The following is a 22,411-nucleotide window of genomic DNA, read 5'->3' on the forward strand; positions in this document are numbered from 1 at the left end:
ACCTGGACTGTAAGAGAGTTTTGGAAACTTTGGCATAATGTGAAAAACACAGTTTGAGGATCGAACCCAGAGTTTTGCTTCTAATTTGCTGGACGCCACTATCCGTATTCTGTTTTGTTTCACGTTAATCTTTTATTACACACACCTGTCTCTATAACTGTATCCATGGGAACCTGTGTCTAGAGTAACGAGATCTCGGTTTCCATTGCCTCTATGTTGATTTGATATCTGCACAACATTGTACTGAGGCTGTTTGGAAAATGAGCCTGTATCCGTTGCTGCAGGGAGTTCCGGCATGTTCCACACTCTGCAGCCACCAAAGGGCTCAGGGCATCCTAATAATCTGTACTGCAGCATGTCGCACTGTGTGACCCCATAATAATTTCTCTCTGCCTCTCTCAGGGACAACCTCCTGAAAAACACAGGAAGAACCTGGAGAGAAGATGGGATGAACTCACTGGAGTTTCGTCTCCTTTCCAGAGAGAAACCCGCTCTTTATACCAACATTACCGTGGACATTGGTGATGCTCCGTCCCTTGTGACTAAAGTAAAGAGCTGGAAGATTTTCTCTTAGGTGATGCTCAGACTCCGACATTTCCGGACGTTACAAACTGACCGGGCCTTCAGACATGAGTCTAACGCCTCTCCAGGCCTGTGCATCTCCGCAAAGCCTGCTGCTAAGAGTACGTGTTCGCCTAGACCCAACCCGAGGCAGCCATTCTGTGAGGTGACCCAGTATTCTACAAACCTCTTAGGAGACCTCACTAGTGCCAGAAGAAAGTCAACCATACACCCACTAGTATCTATTACCTCAGAGCAAGGCCAGTCTACGTTCTCATGTGCAATGGTGCAAAACACAAGATGGCTGCCTCCGCTCTGTGGGAAAAAAACAAAAGGCCCTCTAGTCCCCATGGATTATTGGTTGCTGCTTCTCAGGACGTCCGGCTGGAGAATTCTTTTCTCTCCAAGATTTGACCTTCATGTTCTCTTTGTAGGTCTTCCAAAAATGAAAATCTGAAGTGTTTAAAGCGGCCACCTCATGGTCAGATAACGGGGCCGTCCAACGCAGGACCTACACAACGTATTAAACAGCAGATAAAGTGTTTTTAAAACTGATGTGCCTTCAAAGGGTGGGAGTTCTCTAATCAAGGAGTAATAGGAATCACTTGTTCTTGGGTTGTCCTCCTTTTATAATTACCTCCGCTCCTGACTACTTATAGCAATGATTAACAACAGCAGGTTCAGGGAGCATCTCAGAACCTCATTTTGTTTATAGAATCCTTGTTATATAGCAGCGTGTTTATGTAGCATTGCGTTCTAGGTAATTTTGGTTCTGGTTCAGTAGAAAATGATCCTGTCTATGCAGAAAATGGAACACTGATGGTGTCTGCAATTTCTTGAGAAAAGCAGCAATAACACAACTTTGTAGGTGTAAAGGTTTTTTTTTGTTTGTTTTTTTTACCAAAATATGTCGGCCATACATGAGATATTTATAAGCTTGTACCGATTCCTCCATGTTTTATAGGCTCACCACCCCGTTTCTTTGTGGAGTTCTAGAGTGACATAAAATAGCAATGCTGAGACATTATTACAGTGTGATCATATAAATGACTGACCAAATCCACCACTGTGAGCGGAGTTTGAATAGCACAGGTTGAGTATCAATTATCCAAAATGCTCAGAATATTTCAGGTACAAATGCCGCCACCATTTCATGCTCACCTGGTTGTGCGTCCCCAGCATCTGGCTTTAGGTGCACTCCTAACTTCAGAGGCATCCACGGTCCCAATGATGCATTGCATTTGTTACGACATCGGCATACCCGTGCAATGCTTCATTGGGACCGGGAATGCTGAACACACGGGCGGGCAGCGGAACATGGTATCCTTTATGTGTAGGTAGACGCATTGAGTGATGTTCGTGCCGGGTGCGCAGCAGCACAGGGGGCAGGAAGAAAAAAGTACATTTCTGGAAACTACGGTTTTCAGAATAATTCAGAAAAGATATCCGAATATGGGATACTCAACCTGTAGTATAATAATGTAGCAGGGAGGATACAAGCCAGCGATTGGACGATCGTTTGAATGCTTCTCCGTTCGTCTTTTTTTTTTAGATGAAACTTGAAAAAAAATCTTGTCAAACGGAAATACTCAACAATTTGTGGTTCTTCTAAAGTCCCATCTCACAGAGTACAGTATGGAGTATGGACCTAATGGGTCCTATAAAGGGGGCAAACTCAGCTCATTCTACATTGCTCTGTGTGTAGGGGTCATAGCGATGCGTTGTCTCCTGCGTCGATAACGCTGGGTGATTTAAGATCCTGCATGCAGGATAATTCTAGTCCGATCGCCAGTCAGGACCAATGTTCTCACCGGAGAACACTGGCCCTGACAGATCGGAAGTGAGAGTCTGAATGAACCATCCTGAGAGGCTCTTGTGATTTATGCTGTGTGCTGCAGTCACGTATCCAACAAGGGACACTTACAGATGCCGCGGCTCAGTGCAAGACAGCACAGTAGCATAATGGGCCAATGGAAACTCACTCTGTAAGAACTGCAGGCTTTTCATGTTCGTGGGAACGATGTGTAGAGTGTATGATATTGCTGAACAATTTCCCCTGAACTCTCCAGTGTTCTGGACAGACAATGATGTGCATACGCACTGACCGATATGCAAAGTGACCTAGCTAGAGTCTAGTAATATGCAGCTTTCTGTGAACGACATAGCCAGAATTGAGCTGCATGTGCAGACAGCAGATGCCCTCGTTAGCGCGTATCGTTCATTCCATACACATTGACCGATATTTTGAAGGATATCATTCAGAAGGGCCAAAATGAGCGATATTACTCAAAATATCACCCAGTGCGTATGCACCATAAAGACTATTACTTAAGTATTTTAATTATAATCTGTGAAAAAAAGTATATATTTATAGCTACAGAAAATTACATTCAACATTATACTTGATTGAAAAAACATAATTGCTATGTTGTATTGTTTTACACATTTATTTGGGAAGAGTTCTCTAGCCACAGGTTGAACCTGTTCGTAAACAGTGATTGCAACACTAACACCTCTAGGAAACAAAACTTCAAACTACTGAAGGAGACAGGGTACATGTTTCAGTATATTTAATTCATAGTTTAAATACATATTTGCCAACATTCCACAATTAACAAATTTTGTTTTATAAAACGATCCACTTGCTAACCTGCCTTGGCCACGCCTCATCCATCCACCTACGTCCGTTTTTTGTCTGCATTAAACGGAGAAGGTCATGGACTGGTTGTAGTGTTCATTCTAGCACCCTGCATCTTTCAAAATGTGTAGTTCCTCTTCCTTGTCTGGGGATTGCTCTCTGCTGTGGGGCTTCTAGCACAGTCTGGTCTGTATTTCAGCACTGATATGCAGACCAGACCTCTGCTAGATGCACCACAGCAGAGTGTGACACCCCAGGCATTGAAGAAGAACTGCACAGCTTTTGAAAGATGCAGGGTGCTAGAATGACCAACATGGTTGTGTTCTGTAATTGCAAATTTGAAATCGATTTAGGTTATCAATGTGCCTTTGGGTAGATTTTTATTTTTATTTGTGTTGCGTGTTCTGTGATGGGTCCCAATTCTGGTTTGTTCAAATCATAAAATGTTAAAATGGTATTGAATGATAGTTGAATGATAGTTTTATAGCAGTTTAGAGAGTTCTATCTGTATATTGCAGGCAAATGTCATTTGGTGCATTGGAATATGACAATCAGCTATCAATGCAAAAGTGGGCTTATTTATTTTGTGATTATAAAGAGTTGTATTTTCTACTGTGGTGTCCTGTTATTACCGAGGGAGTTCCGGTGCATATAGGAAGCTTTTGGGTGGAATGATCATAAAAGAACAAGTCTTACTGTATTTGGTGGTTCGCTGCTACTTACCAGAGGTGCAAAATTTGCTTCTTTCTCCACTGGAATGACCTATGATTTTAGTTATTGGATCTCTCCCTGCTCTTGTTACACGTTTACAAAGTTATGTTATGTCTGTTTTCTAATATGTTCGCTACATTTCTAATTTTTTTTTGGAAACTAGACTTTGACTGGAAATAGTCCCTTCTAATGTTAAGGTGACATAGTCTATATACACCTATATAGCGTGCAAACTAAGTTTATTTTCATTAATCATTACATTCAGATTCTGCTGTAGGAGGAGCATTGCATTATTTTATTATTTTTCGCAAAAGATTTATTTTAAAGCACAACTTTGCACATTTTACCCACAAACACAGGGTACTGCCATGGGGACCAGATTTGCCCTAAGTTTTGCCATTCTACACTTGGGTCTTTTTGAAGAGACATAGTTGGGCGCAGCAATTTTGGGGAAAATCTGTTTTTCTGTGGCCGATATATTGATGATTTAGTCTTTATTTGGAATGGGGGATGCATCTTCACTTACTAATTTGACTAGTAATCTTAACTACAATAAATTTGGTTCATGAACACTTATATCAAAACCACTATTTTCTTGTTATAGTTCTATCCAAGATATACATTAAAGCTGGCCATACACTAGTCCAATTTGACCACTTTTCACCAGATTCCAACGGATTGGGTCGAGCAATCTGTTAAGTGGTCAAATCGGATCTATTTGATATATCATCCAATGTGCAGTCCTGTGCGGATCCGTGGTCGGACCTGCTGCACATCTGACCACTAACTTTGACCCTCTCCCGGCAGCAAGGAATGTGGTTGCATGCGATACATATACCATGTCAAAGGACCGCATGCGATGTATCACATGGGATCCACTTTCCGAGGCAGCTCAAGTTGGATCAGCTGGCCATACACTGCTGTGAGAAGTCGCAGTAGTGTATGGCCACTTTTAAAGATGTTGGCATACATAATTAGTTTCTCAAGTCATCTTCTCCAAACCATCTCCACAACCCTCTAAATCTAAAGGTGCCAAGAAGATGCCCTCGCGGAATGACTTCTCTGCTGCCTCCTCAGCTGATGAAACCTCATCTCTACCTTCAGGTGTAGCCGTCACAGGAGCAGAATGGTGATGGTCTGACATTTGGCACCATGAAATGTTTACTAGCACAAATTAAATATGAGGTTGCAGCTGACTTTCAGACCACACTTTAAATGTGCCAAAAATCAATAGATGATCGTAGCGATCATTCCAAGAACAAAATGGTTGTAAGCTCATAATGACCAGATTGCGTCTATAGTGTCTCCATCTCTAATCTGGAGGAAGGCATGAAAATTATATATATATGGAATATTGCAGGGTCTTCAGCAAGATGATCCTTGATAGTCAACTACAGCAGGTCTGGTTGACAAAAGGCGGTTATATAGATCTCAGGGCTCTTATTGTTAAGTATACACATTAAAAACTAACGTGTAATGGCTACACCTATGATTTCCTTTTTCTCACAAAAAACTACTTTTCCACCTAAATCCCAGGTCACACACAGGATTTTTGACCCAGGATTCTCACGGGAGGTGAGATAATAAGTGGACATGGGGAGGTAGGAGTCAGAGTAACTCACGTTGAGGGGGATTGGAGGCACTCATGGGGAAAAGGGTCAAATGCACTCTTGGGAACTTGCTAATATTACTGATGAATTAAGGAAGCAGGTGAAAGAAGAGTATTAAGGGAGCACAGCAACTGCAGTACTACTCTTGGCCACTGTGTGCAGTGTAGAGCACTTCCGTTCTTCTCTGACTGAAATTGCCATTCTTACTAAAAACATCACTGCTTGGCTCCCTTTTGTCATAGATTAATGTTTCAAATGGTGAAAAAACGCATAAAAATCCTTCCTACTCCCAAGATTTGTCCGAACTCACATACCGTTAGACATGCTTACTAGGACTTTATTTTACATACTGTGTCCTCTTCTCGCCCCAATCGCCCTCATGTCCTGCCCGAACCTCGCCGCCTCCCTCTATAATGACACCCTATATTCGGCATTGGACTCTGCCTGCCCTCCCTCCTCTATCCCCCTTCGATGCTCCAACCCCCAACCGTGGCACTCGCCTATCACCTGATTCCTTAAAAAGTGCTCTCGCACTGCTGAGCGCTTCTGGAAGAAATCACACTCCCTTGCGGATTATCTCCATTTCAAATTCATTCTTTCCTCCTTCAGCTCTGCCCTTATTCTGGTCAAGGAATCCTACTTTAAGTCCCTCATCCTTTCCCAATCATCCAATCCCCGCAGGCTCTTCGCCACCTTCAACTCCTTGCTCTCCCCCCTCCTCCAGCTCTTCCGTCCTCCATCGTAGCCGCTGATTTTGCTACCTACTTTTCAACCAAAATCTCCTCTCTCAGAACTGCCATCACTGCTGCCATGACCTCACCCTCTCCCTCCTACATCTCCACTCCCCTCCTTCCAACCCCTGTCCTCATTTTACCCCACCACTGCTGCTGAAGTCCACTCTATCCTTCAATCCGCTTCTCCCTCCACCTGCCCGCTCGATCCTATCCCCTCCAATATTATCCGTCGTCTCAGTCCGTCAGTCTGCTCTCACCTGGCTCACCTCTTTAATCTTTCCCTATCCTCTGGGATCTTCCCTTCCTCCTTCAAACACGCTCTTGTCTCCACAATTCTCAAAAAAACAAATCTGGACCCCAACTCTCCATCCAATTACAGGCCCATCTCCCTCCTCCCATTTGCCTCCAAGCTCCTAGAACGTCTGACCTATAATCGTCTCCTAAGCCACCTTACTGCTAACTCCATTCTAGACCCCCTCCAATCCGGGTTCCGCCCTTTACAGTCCACTGAAACTGCCCTGACCAAAGTCACTCATCCAGCTTGATCTGTCGGCTGCCTTTGACACTGTTGACCACCCTTTCCTGCTCAACACCCTCCGCTCCTTTGGCATCACTGGCACGGTCTTCTCCTGGTTCACCTCATACCTCTCCGATCGCTCCTTCTCCGTCTCCACTTTGAGCTCCTCCTCTCCTACTACCCCGCAGCCAGTCGGTGTTCCCCAAGGGTCAGTCCTTGGTCCTCTTCTCCCTCTACACCACCTCTCTGGGGACCCTCATCAGCTCCTATGGTTTTCATTACCACCTTTATGCTGATGATACCCTAATCTATCTCTCCTCCCCCGACTTATCCCCATCACTCCTGTCCAAGGTCTCCGAATGCCTCACGGCCATCTCAGCCTGGATGACCCAACGCTTCCTGAAACTAAACATGGCTAAAACTGATCTTCTAATCTTACATCCCCTCTTCTCCCACTATCTCCATCAGCATTGGTGAAACCGAGATCACGTCCACCGACCAAACGCGCTGCCTCAGTGTCATCATTGACTCCTCCCTCTCTTTCACCCCCCACATTCGTGCTCTCACAGTCTTGCCGCTTTCACCTACGCAACATCTCACGCATCAGACCATTCCTCTCCACTGACGCGACCAAAATTCTCATTCACTCTCTTATCATCTCCCGCCTTGACTACTGCAACATCCTTCTCTCTGGGCTACCTCTCACCCGCCTCGCACCTCTCCAATCCACTCTTAACGCTGCTGCTAGGCTCATCTTTCTCTCCCGCCGCTCTACCTCCGCCTCCCCCCTCTGTCTATCTCTTCACTGGCTCCCCATTCCTTTCCAAGTTCTCTTTAAACTCCTCACCACCACCTACAAGGCTCTCTCTTCCTCCACCGCTCCTTACCTCTCTTCACTGATCTCTATCCACACTCCCTCCCGTCCTCTTCGCTCTATCGCTGACCGCCGACTGACCTCTCACCTAATCACCTCCTCCCACTCCCGTGTCCAAGACTTCTCTCGGGCTGCCCCCCTGCACTGGAACAACCTCCCGTCACCCATCAGGATTTCTGATTCCCTTACCTCCTTCAAGCGCTCCCTCAAAACCCACTTTTTTCGACTAGCCTATCCCTCCTCTAACCTCTTTTGATCCTCCTATCCTGCCTCCGTTCCCCTCCGTTCCTACTTATCCTATTGTTTTTCGTTCGTCCACCCACCTATTTTTAGTATGTTAACTCTTATGAGTAGGGTCCTCCTTCCTCACGTACTCACCCTTCCTCATTACCTCACCTGTGCTCCTGTCCTGTTCTTCCCTTCCTCTACTTCATCTTCAGTCTCCTCAACAATTTTGACACCTACTTCTGAACTGATGCTGATTTTAGTTCTACCAGCTATACCCCTATTTATACTGTATTTTTCAACACACCCTGTATGTTACTTTGTAATTAGTTTTTTGTTTGCTATGTACGGCGCTGCGGACACTTTGCAGCGCCTTATAAATAAACGTACTACTACTACATACTGTATATACAAAACTGTGCAGAAGTTTTAGACAGGTGTGTAAAAAAAATCTGAAAAGCAAGAATGCATTTTTAAAAAGTGTTAATTTACTTTTAAGAATTGACTAATTGCAAAGTGAATAGACCTAGATCAAATCAATATTTGGTGTGACTGCCTTTTGTCTTACAAAACAGCATCAGTCCTTCTAGGTGCTTGCACACAGTTTGTCAAGAAACTTGGCAGGAAGATTGTTCTAAACACCTCAAAGAACTAACCACAGATCTTCTGTGTAAGTAGGCTTGTTCTATTCTTTCTGTCTCGTCATGTACGTAATTCCAGACAGACCCCATGCTCTGTGCAGTCCATATCATTACTTCCAGAACATCCAGCCGTAGCATCTGGTATGGGCTGGGGCTCCTGTTAGTAATTGGGTTTTCCTATATCAACTGTTATGTTGATGTACAAGGGCTCCTGCTGGACAGACAGCAGCTTGTAGGTGCAGGAATTAAGCCCGTCCGTCTTCCACACTTTTGAGGCGTTCTTCAACAGCTGCGTCCTGTGCAAAAGGAAAGCAAATTATACATTTAATTTGTGTATTGCTAAATTGGACCCAACGCCTATTAAAATGAGAGTTTTTAAATGGCAGGGATTATGATTTAGGTGGATTTTAATCCTAATATAAAATAATCCATGCAAATTATTTCTATCCCCAGAAAATACTCTGAGAGGTGCAGGGTTCTGTCTTCCCAATTTTGCATGGTATTCTCATTGCAGACACAGTCAAAATTTGCTCATAGTGGTTGCGATGTATATACAGCATTTCCCATATGTCGTAGCCACCGTAACACCGACTATTGCTAGTGTTTCCTACAGAAGTCTTTGGGCTCTTGGTGCTATAGAGCAGTGGTTCCCAACCCTGGCCCCTCAAGTACCCCCAACAGTGCACGTTTTCCAGGTCTCCACACAGAATCAGTGAAATAATGAGCTCCACCTGTGGATCTTTTAAAATGTGCCTGAATAATCTGCACCTGCCGGGTGACCTGGAAAACGTGCACGGTTAGGGGTAATTGAGGACCAGGGTTGGGAACCACTGTTAGAGGGATGTTATCGAATCCCTCATGGCCAGGACTGCCAAGAGAAATCCTGGGCCTTGATACAACATCTTCATGGGGCCCCCTGGAGGGGATGTGATCACAGGGTGGCAAAGCAAGCTTTATGAAACTAGGAGAGACGGAATTTGCACCATATATTACAGTATATTGTATTTTATAGCATTTCTCTACATGAAAGTAATATGGAGGATCCAGACCAGGTTTTGGAGCAGTTTCAGAAGCCAGGTGTGTAATCAGCAGCACTTGGGATTTCCTGATATAAGAGTTTCCAGGGCAGAGTCAGCTTGCTCTTGATGGAGGATTAGCCGCCCATGTTTCTATGTTTAACCAGGTACCTGGAGGGAGGGGCGTAACTAGAAGTCTGTGGGCCCCATAGCAAAATATTGAAAGGGCCCCCACCACCACTTTGCTGGCACTACAATGCCACTTAGGGGAGGGGAAGAAAAGAGTAAGAGAGACAAAGGGAGTGAGAGACAAAGAGGGTGTCCGGGAAAGAGAGAGAAAAATTGGTGTAAGAAAGAGCGGGGAAGAGGTCAGAGAGAAAAAGGCTTCATGGAAAAAAGGGAATGAAAGAAAGAGGAGAGAGATAGAGAGAGGGGGTGTGGGGGGGAACGAGAGGTAGGCTTTCGGGAATGAGAGAGAGAATGTCAAGGAGGGAGAGAGAAAGAGGAGCACGATAGATGAGAGTTTCAAGAAGAGGAAGAGAGAAAAGCTGTTTGGGAATGATCGATAGATAATGTCAGAAAGGGAGAGAGAGAGGATCAGAGAGAAAGACACAGACCGCCAAGTAGAGATAGAGGAAGCGACTGTCCAAGGGAGAGTGTCAGTGAGAGAGAGACCATTTCAGGAGATAGCGTGGGAGGGAGAGAGTGTCAGAGATAGGGAAATAGGTTGAGAGTGAATGGGGGCTTAGACTGGCAAATGGATGGGGGGCTGGGGGGGAGATGGACAGGGGAAAAGAACAACATATGGGGCAAAGACTGACAAGGGGCTGGGGGGGGGCAAAGACGGATAGAACACCTTATGGGGGCATATATGGATGGGTGGTGGGCATAGACAGATGGCCTGATGGGGGCTTAGGATATGGAGACGGAGACAGAGCACCATACTGGGCACAAACTGACAAGACAAATGAGGGGATAGACTCATGGACAGAGCAGCATATAGGGGTATAGAATGGCAGGTGGACAGCATAGTTAGATAGAAAGGTGGATGGAGAGACGAACAGGCACAGCACCATATGGGGGGACAGAATGACAGATGCATATGTGGGGTGCAGCATAAACAGACAAAAGGGAGGGGTGGGGCAACATAGACAGATGACTGGACATAGCATCATATGGTGGTACAGACTGACAGGATGGAGGGTGGGTGCTTACCTTCCCTGAGTCTGCCAACAACAGTCTAGACCAGGGCTGGGCAACACCAGCCCTCCAGATGTTGATGAACTACACATCCCAGCATGCCTTGCATCAGTTTCAGCATGGCCACATAGCAAAACTAATGCAAAGCATCCTGGGATGTGTAGTTCATTAACATCTGGAGGGCCGGTGTTGCCCAGCCCTGGTCTAGACCTTCCTCTCCTTGATGGTGTGGCTCGGGGCAGCAGCTCCTCCTCCATCCTGGGAGCGGCTCCTCTTTCGGATTTCCATGGGGTCCTATCTCCCTCCTCCACCAAGCAACTTGGGCGGCAGCAGCAGGACCGGAACAGAGCTGCTCCAATAGTTGGGTCCTCCCCAGGAGCACGGAGCTCCTCCATGCAGAAACGTCTGGTTTCCCCCCCCCCCCCCCCCCACATGTCGTCATCACTGAGTGCCTCTGGCTCCATACAGTGGCAGCGCCAGCGGCCCTTCTGTCCCTCTCCCACCCTCCCTCCAGCATCGCCTTCTGTGCAGCAGCCCTGCATGATCCATACCTTTATCCAAGGAACACTGGCCCCAGCCCAATTCTAAAGGGTGCAGGAGATGCCTGATGGGCCCCCGCAAGCCCCGGGCTCCATAGCAGTTGCCCCCCCCCCCCCGCACCCTCCATAGTTCAAGTCAAGTTTATTGTCATCAGCAGAAGGAGAAACTCTCTCTGCAGACGAAATTGTATCATACATAAAATACCAATATGCCACTGCCTGGAGGCTATACCCCTGCGTACTATGAAAACCATTTCCAGAGAGTTACTTATCATGTACTCACTTAGGAATACCAAAAGCGGTCTTAATGGACCATGGTACACCTTTTGCTTCTAAACTCATGACGGATTTATGCTGCTTGCTTAAAGTAGACAGGATTACCACCTCAGTGTTCCACCCAGAAACAGATGCCCTGGTATAAAGGTTTGATCTAACCCTTAAACAAATGATAAAGAGGGCAGTGGGACAAGAAAAATTGGTACTTGTTTCCTAGCAGGGCGCCCACTACTCTATTTACGTAGTGGGCTATTCAGGGTAAGGAAATTGGATCGCATCGCATCGTATGCCATTAATGTCATCCAATCAGATGAGATCCAATTTTTTATCTTATCCTATCTTTTTAATGGGCTAAGTCAGAGAATACATTAAAAAGATAGGATAAGATAAAAAAATCGTATGGCATACAATGAGATGGGATCCAATTTTTTTTATCTTATCCTATCTTTTTAATGGTGAAAGCGCCTAAATACATGTGAAAGATAGGATGCCCCCCACTATCCACGCCACCCCGTAGCGTGGCGAGCACGGTTGACGCCACCCCGCCATGAACGTGAACCCGAAGCGTGGCGAGCGCAGCGAGCCCGCGAGGGGCGGCGGTACGCGTCCTCCGACCTTTTCATGCCCTACTATCCACTAGGGCGTGGAGTGAGAATAGAATAGTGTGGCGAGCGCAGCGAGCCACCGAGCCCGAAGCGTGGCGAGCGCAGCCGGATACCTTCACAGGTAAACGCGTCCCTTCGCGGGCTTCCCAGGTGTCCGCGTCGCCATGGACACCTGGGAAGCCCGCGAGGGGACGCGTATAACTGTGAAGGTATCCGCGTGCGCTCGCCACGCTTCGGGCTCGGGGGCTCGCTGCGCTCGCCACACTATTCTATTCTCACTCCACACCCTAGTGGATAGTAGGGCATGAAAAGGTCGGAGGACGCGTACCGACGCCCCTCGCGGGCTCGCTGCGCTCGCCACGCTTCGGGTTCACGTTGATGGCGGGGTGGCGTGCTCGCCACGCTACGGGGTGGCGTGGATAGTGGGGGGCATCCTATCTTTCACATGTATTTAGGCGCTTTCACCATTAAAAAGATAGGATAAGATAAAAAAAATTGGATCCCATCTCATTGTATGCCATACGATTTTTTTATCTTATCCTATCTTTTTAATGTATTCTCTGACTTAGCCCATTAAAAAGATAGGATAAGATAAAAAATTGGATCTCATCTGATTGGATGACATTAATGGCAGGGGTTAAAGTGGGCCGGAACGGGGCGGAACTGAGTTCCGGCAGTTGTAATTGAAGCCGGAACTCAGTTCCGCCTCCTTCCACCCACCGTGCATGGCCACAATTATATTTAAATTTCCTCCAGGAGGCTGGCTCATATTAGACCTCAGCCTCCGGAGCACGCCTATTGTGGCACCCCAACCTGGACTTCAAGGGGTTAATACCCCGTTCAGTGGAGGGCGCGAAAGAGAACCCCCAGACTGATTGACAGCCAAAGGGGAACCAATGGAGCAGGAGGGGAGGTACCAGCCTCTGGGGGGTCAGAGGTCCGGGAAGCCTGAAGAGCGGGCGGGATCGGGAAAAAGGGCTGCGGAGGAAGGGAGAAGAAGCGTGGTGTGACGGAAGGGGAGGAGGAAGAAGGGGCCGCTGAGCGCACTGCTGCAGGAGGAAACGGGGGACCCGACATCTCGTTGCCGGAGAGCGGTGATTGACAGCGGGCGCCCGGCCAGACAGAGCGGAGCGGGCGCTGTGAAAACCCCCACCGCATGACGGAGGCTGAGCACGTAGGGAGAGGAGCAGCCGGTCACCAGTGTTGAGGGACGGCGGGCTCCCCGAGAAGAGGAAGTGGAGCAGTCCCGGAAGAAGCAGCGTGGGGAGACTGAGCCCAGCAGCCAGCGGGGAGAGAAGCCAGCGCAGAGTACAGCGGGGCAGGAGTAGCGCGGCTGAGTGCGGCAACGCTGCAGTAGCAGCGCCCCCACTAGACCGCTCTCCTGCAGAAGAGTGACCAGAGCCAGCCTTCCAGACGGCCGGAGACCTGATCGTGACGGGCAGGAGCCTGCACCTTGTTGCAGCCACCAGGTATCCTCTGTACCGATGCCCCCAGACCTGCCTCCCAGTACTCACTCCCTGCCACCAACGCAGACTACTCTTTGTGGGAAAAACCCCCCTGTGCGTTTCCCCGGAATGCCCCTATCCTCCTCTAACCCGCCCGTTTACTGTATCAGCTGATGCCACCCCCAACACCTCACTAAGGAGCACCAAGTGTAGACAATCATTCCTTTACTTCAGAGGATCTCAGTTAGGAAGTTCCACAAGTTGTAAAAGCACTGCTGCCACCTGTTGTTACATATCTGACACTGTGGAGGCATATCTGGCACTGTGGGTGCAGATCTGTTTCTGGCACTGTGGGGGCATAAATGTGTCTGGCACTCTGGGGGCATGTATGTGTCTGGCACTGTGGGGGCATATCTGGCACTGTGGAGGCATATCTGGCACTGTGGGGGTATGACTGGCACTGTGGGGGCATGCCTGCCACTGTGGGGACATATGTATCTGGCACTGTGGGGTCATATGTGTAATGGGCATCATGTTGTGCGGCATAATGGGCATCATGGTGTTTGTAGTAATGTGGAATGGGCATTACGGTGTGGGGTGTAATGTGTAATTGGCATCACAATGTGCGGCATAATTTGTAATTGGCATTACAGATAGATAGTATATAATGATTTCAGTATCCTGTCATTGTTTGGGCTTGATTTGTGAGGCGTACTAGGTAACTGTGTGGGCCTTTATGTTTTTATGATTCCCCCTGCTGAATACCTGCCCCCCGCCCACCACTGAATACCCTTGCTACCATGTAAGGGTGGCATTAGGGGCGTGGCTTATTCCAGGTGGGAGGTGCTATGGGTGTGGCCCGAAAGGGTGGGTGTAGAGGGTTGAGTTCCACCACCTCCCTTGGACCACTTTAAGCACTGATTAATGGCATACGATGCGATGCGATCCGATTTCACTACGGTGCCGTACGTACAAAATCTGGGCGCCCTGCTAGGAAACAAGTACCGAAAAATTAAATTGGGATCTGCTCAAACCTTATTTGATGTTTGCGGTACCCCAATCCTGTACAGGGTTTAGTCCCTTTGAGCTCCTTTATCGGAAACAGCCCAGAGGGATGCTGGATCACTTAAAAGAAGGGTGGGAAGAACATCCATGCCAGGACCCTAATGTTATTCTGTCAACCGGTCCTTTAACCCAGGAGACAAAGTGCTAGTGCTGGCAGCCACCACCGAAAGCAAGATGTATGCACAATGGCAGGGCCCTTATGAGATCATAGAGGTGGTAGGACTGGTCAATTACAAGGTCCGACAGAAGGGGTAGAAGGAGGGAGGTACAAATCTACCATGTAAACCTGTTAAAACCTTGGAAGGAAAGTGCCAGTCAGCCCTCTTTGTTAGCTAAAAAGAATGCCCGGTGCCCATTGAAGACCTGCTTACTCCTGGACAGAAACAGGAAGTGTTGAACTTGGTAAAGTGCTACCAAGATGTGTTTTCTGCCATTCCGGGAAAGACACAGATCATCCAACATGATGTTGTGTCTCCTCCCAGGGTGGCCATTAAACAAAGGCCATATTGCATACCCAAAGCAAAGTGGGCAGCAGTAAAGCAAGAGGTGGAAGAGATTTTATCCCTGGGGGTTATAGAGGAATCCACCAGTGAGTGGAGTAATGCAATTGATCTTGGTACTGTACCTAAGCCTTCGGGTGCTTAAGGTTCTGCAATGACTTCCGTAAACTAAATCAAGTATCCCGGTTTGATTCTTACCCCATGCCCCAGGTTGATGAGTAGGTAGAAAATGTAGCCAATAGTCAGTATCACACTACACTTGATTTGACAGAAGGTTAGTGACAGATTCCATTTACAGAAGCTGCTAAGGCAAAAACAGCCTTCTCTACCCCAGGGGGCTTATTCCAGTATAAAGTGCTCCCATTTGGTTTACATGGTGCCCCAGGAACAATCCAGAGAGCTACTGTATGAATAAGTTGCTGCGGCCCCACAGGGAATATACAGCTGCATATTTAGACGACATGACTGGGAGTCACACCTGCCAAAGGTTGAAGCTGTTTTAAAATCAATTCGAGCACACGGGTTTACCATCAACCCTGTGCCAGTGGTATGGTGGAAGCCAAGTATTTGGGGTACATTTTGGGCAGAGGACAGGTTAAACCTGGTAAGGTAGAAGCAGTTCTCACCTGGTCTAAACCTAAATGTAAGTCACAACTTAGGACATTTCTCGTTCTGGTGGGATATTATCGCAGGTTCATTCAAGATTTCACCACTCGAGCGGCTCCACTAACCAAATGTCTTAAAAAAAACAGTCCCCAGACAAGATAACGTGGTCTAGACCAGTGGAAACTGCTTGGCAGGATTTAAGACAAAACAGTAGGTGGTGTGTGGTGCGCAGTTATGAGCAGCTGGCAGGGGGTGGTCAATCAATCCCCAAAAACAATGCAAGATAAAGATAGATATGCCAGCACTGGCTGTACAGCACAATAATTAGACGGTTCTCAATGATCAATTATATTTATTAACTCGAATAATATAAAAGGTAAAAAGTAATTAAATATAACCAATAAAAAATGGTAAACATAATATACAGAAATAAGACAAAATATTGGAAGTGTCACATGGGTGAAATCATATGTGGTATTTCACTAAAATGGAGTACCTGCGCTGCTTTGATCCCTCGGGGTCGGGGAGGAGAGCATCCTGCTCTCTACAAGTGAGGATGGGGGAGCGGCGGCCACAGTGTAAGGGAGGGCGGCGGGCAGGGTGGAAGGGGGAGAGGCAGCCAAGGTGGAAGGGGGAGCGGTGGCCATGGTGGAAGGGGGAGTGGCAGGCAGCGTGGAAGGGGGAGCTCTCAGGCTGTCATCTGTGTGAGGATGCTCAGTGACCCGCCCTATAAGCGGTTCATGGGGCGGGTCACTGAGCGTCCTCACACAGACAGCCGGAGAGTGACATCTGCTAATCCTTACTTACTGTATGCTGCTGCAGAGCTCACACAGGGCTCCTGGCAGCCTCTGTGAGCGCCATGACCCTGCGCCCCAGTGGCGCCTGCTCCCTCTGCCACCGCTAGGGCTGCTGAGCCCTAGTTACGCCATTGGTCAGGTCTGCAAATCAGGGAAGACCTGCCCACTACCCAGCTGTGATGTTTCCTTCCTGGCCCAGAATAGGCCATTTGTTTACGAAAAAAATCCCAGGGCCCAAGATAGGGTTGAAACAATCCTAAAGATGGGGCTGAGGTAGAGTGCAGTCACATATGATTGGATCGGTGGGATATTTCCCTATTAAATTGACATTGTCAGTACTTGTGTGACTATCTAAACGATTATATTCTTGTAACCTTTCTTCTTCTGTAAAAATGAGCTTTGAATTTTTGACTTGGATTAAAAATCTTAATTTTAGTTCTGCTTTTCTGTGTTTTCCAACCCAAGCCTGGGAGATATGTTCTCGTTTTCTTTTTGTATTAATAATTTTGTGTGGGTAAAACTCGGTCCTTTAGCTGGGGACAGTAACCGCATTGATTTACCACACACACACACACACACACACACACACACACACACACTGAGGTAATCAGTAAGGTGTCACGGTTTTCAGATTTGCGTATTTGGTGAATCCGCGTGCCTGGAATCGTGACAGGGAGTTTTGCTTTTTACATTGCTAATGGCATATGTAAGTCACATGTGATTAGCATTGGTGTGATAACTGGCAGGATGGCAAGCAAGGTTGTTACATCCCGCCTGCAGTGCTGGCTCATACACTTTGAACAGAGCTGCATGCTGCACCTATTGTTAGAATGCAGCACCAGGCTTCTGTCACAGAGGAGGAGCCAAAATTTTGATGTCACCTTTTGGTGATGTCACTGCATTAGGAATATGCCACTCCTAACTTCCATACCGTGACTTGTCCTTAGCATGGTGTAACCTGGAAATTCCACTGACTGATAACAACCCTTTACCGGATGGTCACAGTTGATTGTCTTCCAAATAGATGGTATGGAAAATATAGCAGCTACTATGAGCCATATTGACCTCATAACAGCCCTAATTACCTTCAAAATCTCTTCGGTAAGGACCTGGACAGCGTAATAAGGGCAGAATCTCACCTCTTATCATTGACCTCATTGCCTACATCTCTGGTGTGAAAAATCATGCTATATCTGGTTATTTCTATAGGAGGCCGCACCACCACCATCTTCTCGAATCCCACCCTGCAAACAAACAAGACAAGGCTGCAAAACGTTCTGGATATTAAAGGGCCGCTTACAAGGGTACGAGATTACAGAGAATCTGATGAATGATATAAAAATTCCACAAGAACCATGGACACTAATTATTCTACCGAACACACGCAGGCCCCGGTTCTTTACCTCATCCACAGATCGTCGTCCTCTGACCCCCAGCCCCAGTAATTGTTTGAGAAACCATTCACTCTGGTAAACTGGTCGCGGCTCATAGCTGTCACGCCTCCAAAATAGCCGTCATACCGCAACCTGGTGGGAGAAGGTTACAGCCTATGAGACTGAAGCATTTTGCCTGCATATTTTATGGCGGTGCATAAGGCAGACAGAGGTCGAGTCAACTAGCCTAAGATTCCATAACTTAGCGATGTTTTACAAACTGCAATACTTGAAGGCTTTAAGGCATCTCTGAAACTCCTATTCCGCTAGGATACCATAAAAAAAAAGAAAAAAACCCACATTCTTACAATAAAAATAATGCTGAAAATATGTGAAATTTGGCATCTATGGAGGTGTATCCAATTGCCCCCCCCCCCCCCCTGACAAAACATCGGGGATGAGAGATTCAAAAAGTGAGAAGTTTGGGTAAGAAATCTCCAGTTTTTTAAAAGCGGCAATCATTTACACTTCAAAATCAAACTGGTTTTGCAGTGTAAATGGTTGCCTCTTTAAAAAAACTGGAGATTGCTTACCCAAATCTCTCACTTTCTGAATCTCTCATCCTATTACATTTCCCCCTAGGTGAGAAAAGCTTCGGTTTTCTGCCTTTTTTCCCAATGTTTCATCAAGAATTTTTTTTGGGCAAACTAATTAGATTTCCCAATTAAAAGACACATTCCTCCTGGAAAACACACATGTTTAGTGAAGCTGTGTGCTTTCAGCTGCTGTAAGCTGTAACATGACAGTTAGGAGCTGGTTGGCGGATACTTTGGGGGTATTCAATCTGTTGATACAGGGAAAATATCAACACTATCCTATTCAATGGTGCCATTACCGACAGCATTGAAGGCAGTCAGATCCAACTTTTTGTAAAGTCGGATCTGTTATGTTGGAAACGGACACGGATTGATGAATTTGCGGGTGTTTTCCGATGGATAGTCAAAATATTGAATTCCGACTGTCAAGTTCGTGTCAGATCTGACGAAAACAGACTGGATTCCGACTGTTGGATTCCCCCCTTTATCTATGTCCACTTTATCTCTCTCCAAGGCTCAGTAAATAGACCCCTTAATTCCAACATCCAACAAGTCACTTATGGAAAATGCTATTTACAGTACATTACTACTATGAATATGTAGAAAATAATGGTGGAATTCTGGAAGATAACTTTCACAATGTCGCCCACACTAGAGACACAACTCTTCCTTACTTGTAACCGGTGGTATTACGACCTGCAGCCAGGTGCTTGGGTTGACTGTCACATAGGTAACTGTTAAAATCGTTCTCCGGTACCATGTCAACATCATGGAGGACAAAACAGTCCCACTTCTTCTCTTTCAACGCCTCCAAGTATCCAACATTGAGTAACTTGGCTCGATTGAATTTGCCATCACCAGCCTGCGAGAGACATGATATTCGTTTATTTATAGGGGGTCAACCTTTTTCTCACTCACTGACTATAAATTTAGCTCCCCACAGCCAAAAAAGTTTCTGGTGCTCCATCAAACACACACACACCACTATGTAATTATGTAATTATGTAAAACAAACTGGGACATTTCTAGGCAATTTGGCTCCCAGTGTGAACAGTTAAAAATATGCCCCCAACCCCCATAGACATTTTAAAAACAAAGAATGGGTGTGTGCCCTAGGCATGTGTTCCAAAGAGGAGCCTTGCAATGGGCGTGGTATTGAAAAAAAAAATACCTTACACTCAAACATTGGCCACCACAGCAAAATAAAAATCCTGACTCATGCCACTTAAATTATTCCAGTCACTGTAATGCCTATTACAGGATTCGGTATGGAATCCCGGCGGTCGGAATCCCGGCGTTCAAAATCCCGACGCTGGAATCCCGACCGCCGAAATCCTGACAAGGGGGGGTCGCTACGCAGCGGGCCCGGTGCCTCGCTACGCTCGGCACGCTAATTTATTCTCCCTTTATGGGTGTCATGGACACCCACGGAGGGAGAAAGTTTCGGGATTTCGGCGATCGGGATTCGAGCGTCGGGATTTTGAAAGCCGGGATTCCGACCAATGGAAAATTAACCGCATCCCCTAGTACACATTATGCCACACACAGCAATGCCTATTACACATTATGCCAAACATGTAATGCCCATTACACATTTTGCCACGCACCGTAATGCCCATTACACATTATGCCACACACCCTAATAACCATTACATATTACACCACACACCGTAATGCACATTACACATTATGGCACACAAGTTATACCCGCACTACTCCTGCTTATACAAACAATGCCCCAGTAGTGCCAATAACACATAATGTCTACAAAAGTCCCACTTACTATAGGTCTCAAGTGCTGCTCACTGTCCAGTCCAGCTTGCCGATTTGCTTAAGCTGCTATGGCGGTCTGCAAGCACTGATTGGCTGGCGACCAAAACACATTTTAAATGTTCGTCGGCCTTGCTACACCAGTGATCCATGTGATTTCTCTGCTGCTTAAGCACCTGCCCACCTGTCAGCGCAGCACATACTTGTTGCCTACCTGACCCCCTCCATGAGGGAGAAAATGCTCTGTTCCTGGGCTTTCCTGGTATTGTAGGATTGCCATCACCTGTGGAGAAAGACCTTTCTTATCAATTACCCAGCTCCCCACAGGTGATGGCAATCATACATTACCAGGGAAGTCCAGGAACAGAGCATTACATCCCTGAAGGAGAGGGTCAGGTAGGCAAGTATGGTGGAGCAGCATCCTGGTGCTCCCCGCAGACTCTGCTGGCGCTGGCTCACCCAAGCCACGGGGTCTGCGAGACCAAAGCTACACCACTGTCAGTAGCAACTGTGCTAAACTGAATTAGGCCATCAGCTCCTCATTACCTGGTGGGGGCAGAGCTTATGGCATGAGTCATGTGACTGGACTAAAGCTGGGTACACATATGTACAATCGTCGGGCCGTTCTTCCAATCTGGGGGCAAACGGTCGTTCGATTGTATAGGTGTGTACGCTGTCCCAATTGCTGCTGTGCGATCGATAAACGGCCAAAAACGCTCTTGGCCGTCCACGGTCGGTCGGTCGAAGGTTCTTTGCTGCTTAATATTTCATCCTGGAATCCCGACCGCCGAAATCCTGACAAGGGGGGGTCGCTACGCAGCGGGCCCGGTGCCTCGCTACGCTCGGCACGCTAATTTATTCTCCCTTTATGGGTGTCATGGACACCCACGGAGGGAGAAAGTTTCGGGATTTCGGCGATCGGGATTCGAGCGTCGGGATTTTGAAAGCCGGGATTCCGACCAATGGAAAATTAACCGCATCCCCTAGTACACATTATGCCACACACAGCAATGCCTATTACACATTATGCCAAACATGTAATGCCCATTACACATTTTGCCACGCACCGTAATGCCCATTACACATTATGCCACACACCCTAATAACCATTACATATTACACCACACACCGTAATGCACATTACACATTATGGCACACAAGTTATACCCGCACTACTCCTGCTTATACAAACAATGCCCCAGTAGTGCCAATAACACATAATGTCTACAAAAGTCCCACTTACTATAGGTCTCAAGTGCTGCTCACTGTCCAGTCCAGCTTGCCGATTTGCTTAAGCTGCTATGGCGGTCTGCAAGCACTGATTGGCTGGCGACCAAAACACATTTTAAATGTTCGTCGGCCTTGCTACACCAGTGATCCATGTGATTTCTCTGCTGCTTAAGCACCTGCCCACCTGTCAGCGCAGCACATACTTGTTGCCTACCTGACCCCCTCCATGAGGGAGAAAATGCTCTGTTCCTGGGCTTTCCTGGTATTGTAGGATTGCCATCACCTGTGGAGAAAGACCTTTCTTATCAATTACCCAGCTCCCCACAGGTGATGGCAATCATACATTACCAGGGAAGTCCAGGAACAGAGCATTACATCCCTGAAGGAGAGGGTCAGGTAGGCAAGTATGGTGGAGCAGCATCCTGGTGCTCCCCGCAGACTCTGCTGGCGCTGGCTCACCCAAGCCACGGGGTCTGCGAGACCAAAGCTACACCACTGTCAGTAGCAACTGTGCTAAACTGAATTAGGCCATCAGCTCCTCATTACCTGGTGGGGGCAGAGCTTATGGCATGAGTCATGTGACTGGACTAAAGCTGGGTACACATATGTACAATCGTCGGGCCGTTCTTCCAATCTGGGGGCAAACGGTCGTTCGATTGTATAGGTGTGTACGCTGTCCCAATTGCTGCTGTGCGATCGATAAACGGCCAAAAACGCTCTTGGCCGTCCACGGTCGGTCGGTCGAAGGTTCTTTGCTGCTTAATATTTCATCCGACAGGACGGCTCCATATCGGAACAAAAGTGAAGTGTGTACGCACGTTCGATCGATATGCTTGACAGTTTGACAAAGCACGGTGGTATGCTGCATTATGAGAGACCCTG

At 47.1% G+C, this 22,411-nt stretch overlaps 2 protein-coding genes across 4 annotated transcripts in view; one reads left to right on the plus strand and one right to left on the minus strand.

Moving 5' to 3' along the window:
* Positions 1-3,811, plus strand: part of LOC146059389 (beta-1,4-galactosyltransferase 3-like) — a 51,632-nt gene extending 47,821 nt beyond the window's left edge. For all 3 annotated transcript variants that reach the window (XM_083171572.1, XM_083171573.1, XM_083171571.1), the window contains exon 7: positions 403-3,811. In XM_083171572.1, coding sequence (XP_083027698.1) covers positions 403-574 — 172 coding nt within the window. In that variant the 3' untranslated portion in view covers positions 575-3,811. The remainder of the gene's footprint in view (positions 1-402) is intronic.
* Positions 3,812-8,642: 4,831 nt separating this feature from the next.
* LOC146059392 (beta-1,4-galactosyltransferase 4-like) overlaps positions 8,643-22,411 on the minus strand; it is a 29,941-nt gene continuing 16,172 nt past the window's right edge. The window contains exons 3-6 of the mRNA XM_083171577.1: positions 19,204-19,391; positions 17,964-18,086; positions 17,700-17,804; positions 8,643-8,807 (exon numbers count right to left, since the gene is read on the minus strand). Of these exons, the coding sequence (XP_083027703.1) occupies positions 8,672-8,807; positions 17,700-17,804; positions 17,964-18,086; positions 19,204-19,391 (552 nt within the window). The 3' untranslated portion in view covers positions 8,643-8,671. The remainder of the gene's footprint in view (positions 8,808-17,699; positions 17,805-17,963; positions 18,087-19,203; positions 19,392-22,411) is intronic.

The sequence above is a fragment of the Crinia signifera genome, chromosome 2 (genome assembly GCF_055691185.1).
Source record: "Crinia signifera chromosome 2, ASM5569118v1, whole genome shotgun sequence".
Classification (NCBI taxonomy): domain Eukaryota; kingdom Metazoa; phylum Chordata; class Amphibia; order Anura; family Myobatrachidae; genus Crinia; species Crinia signifera.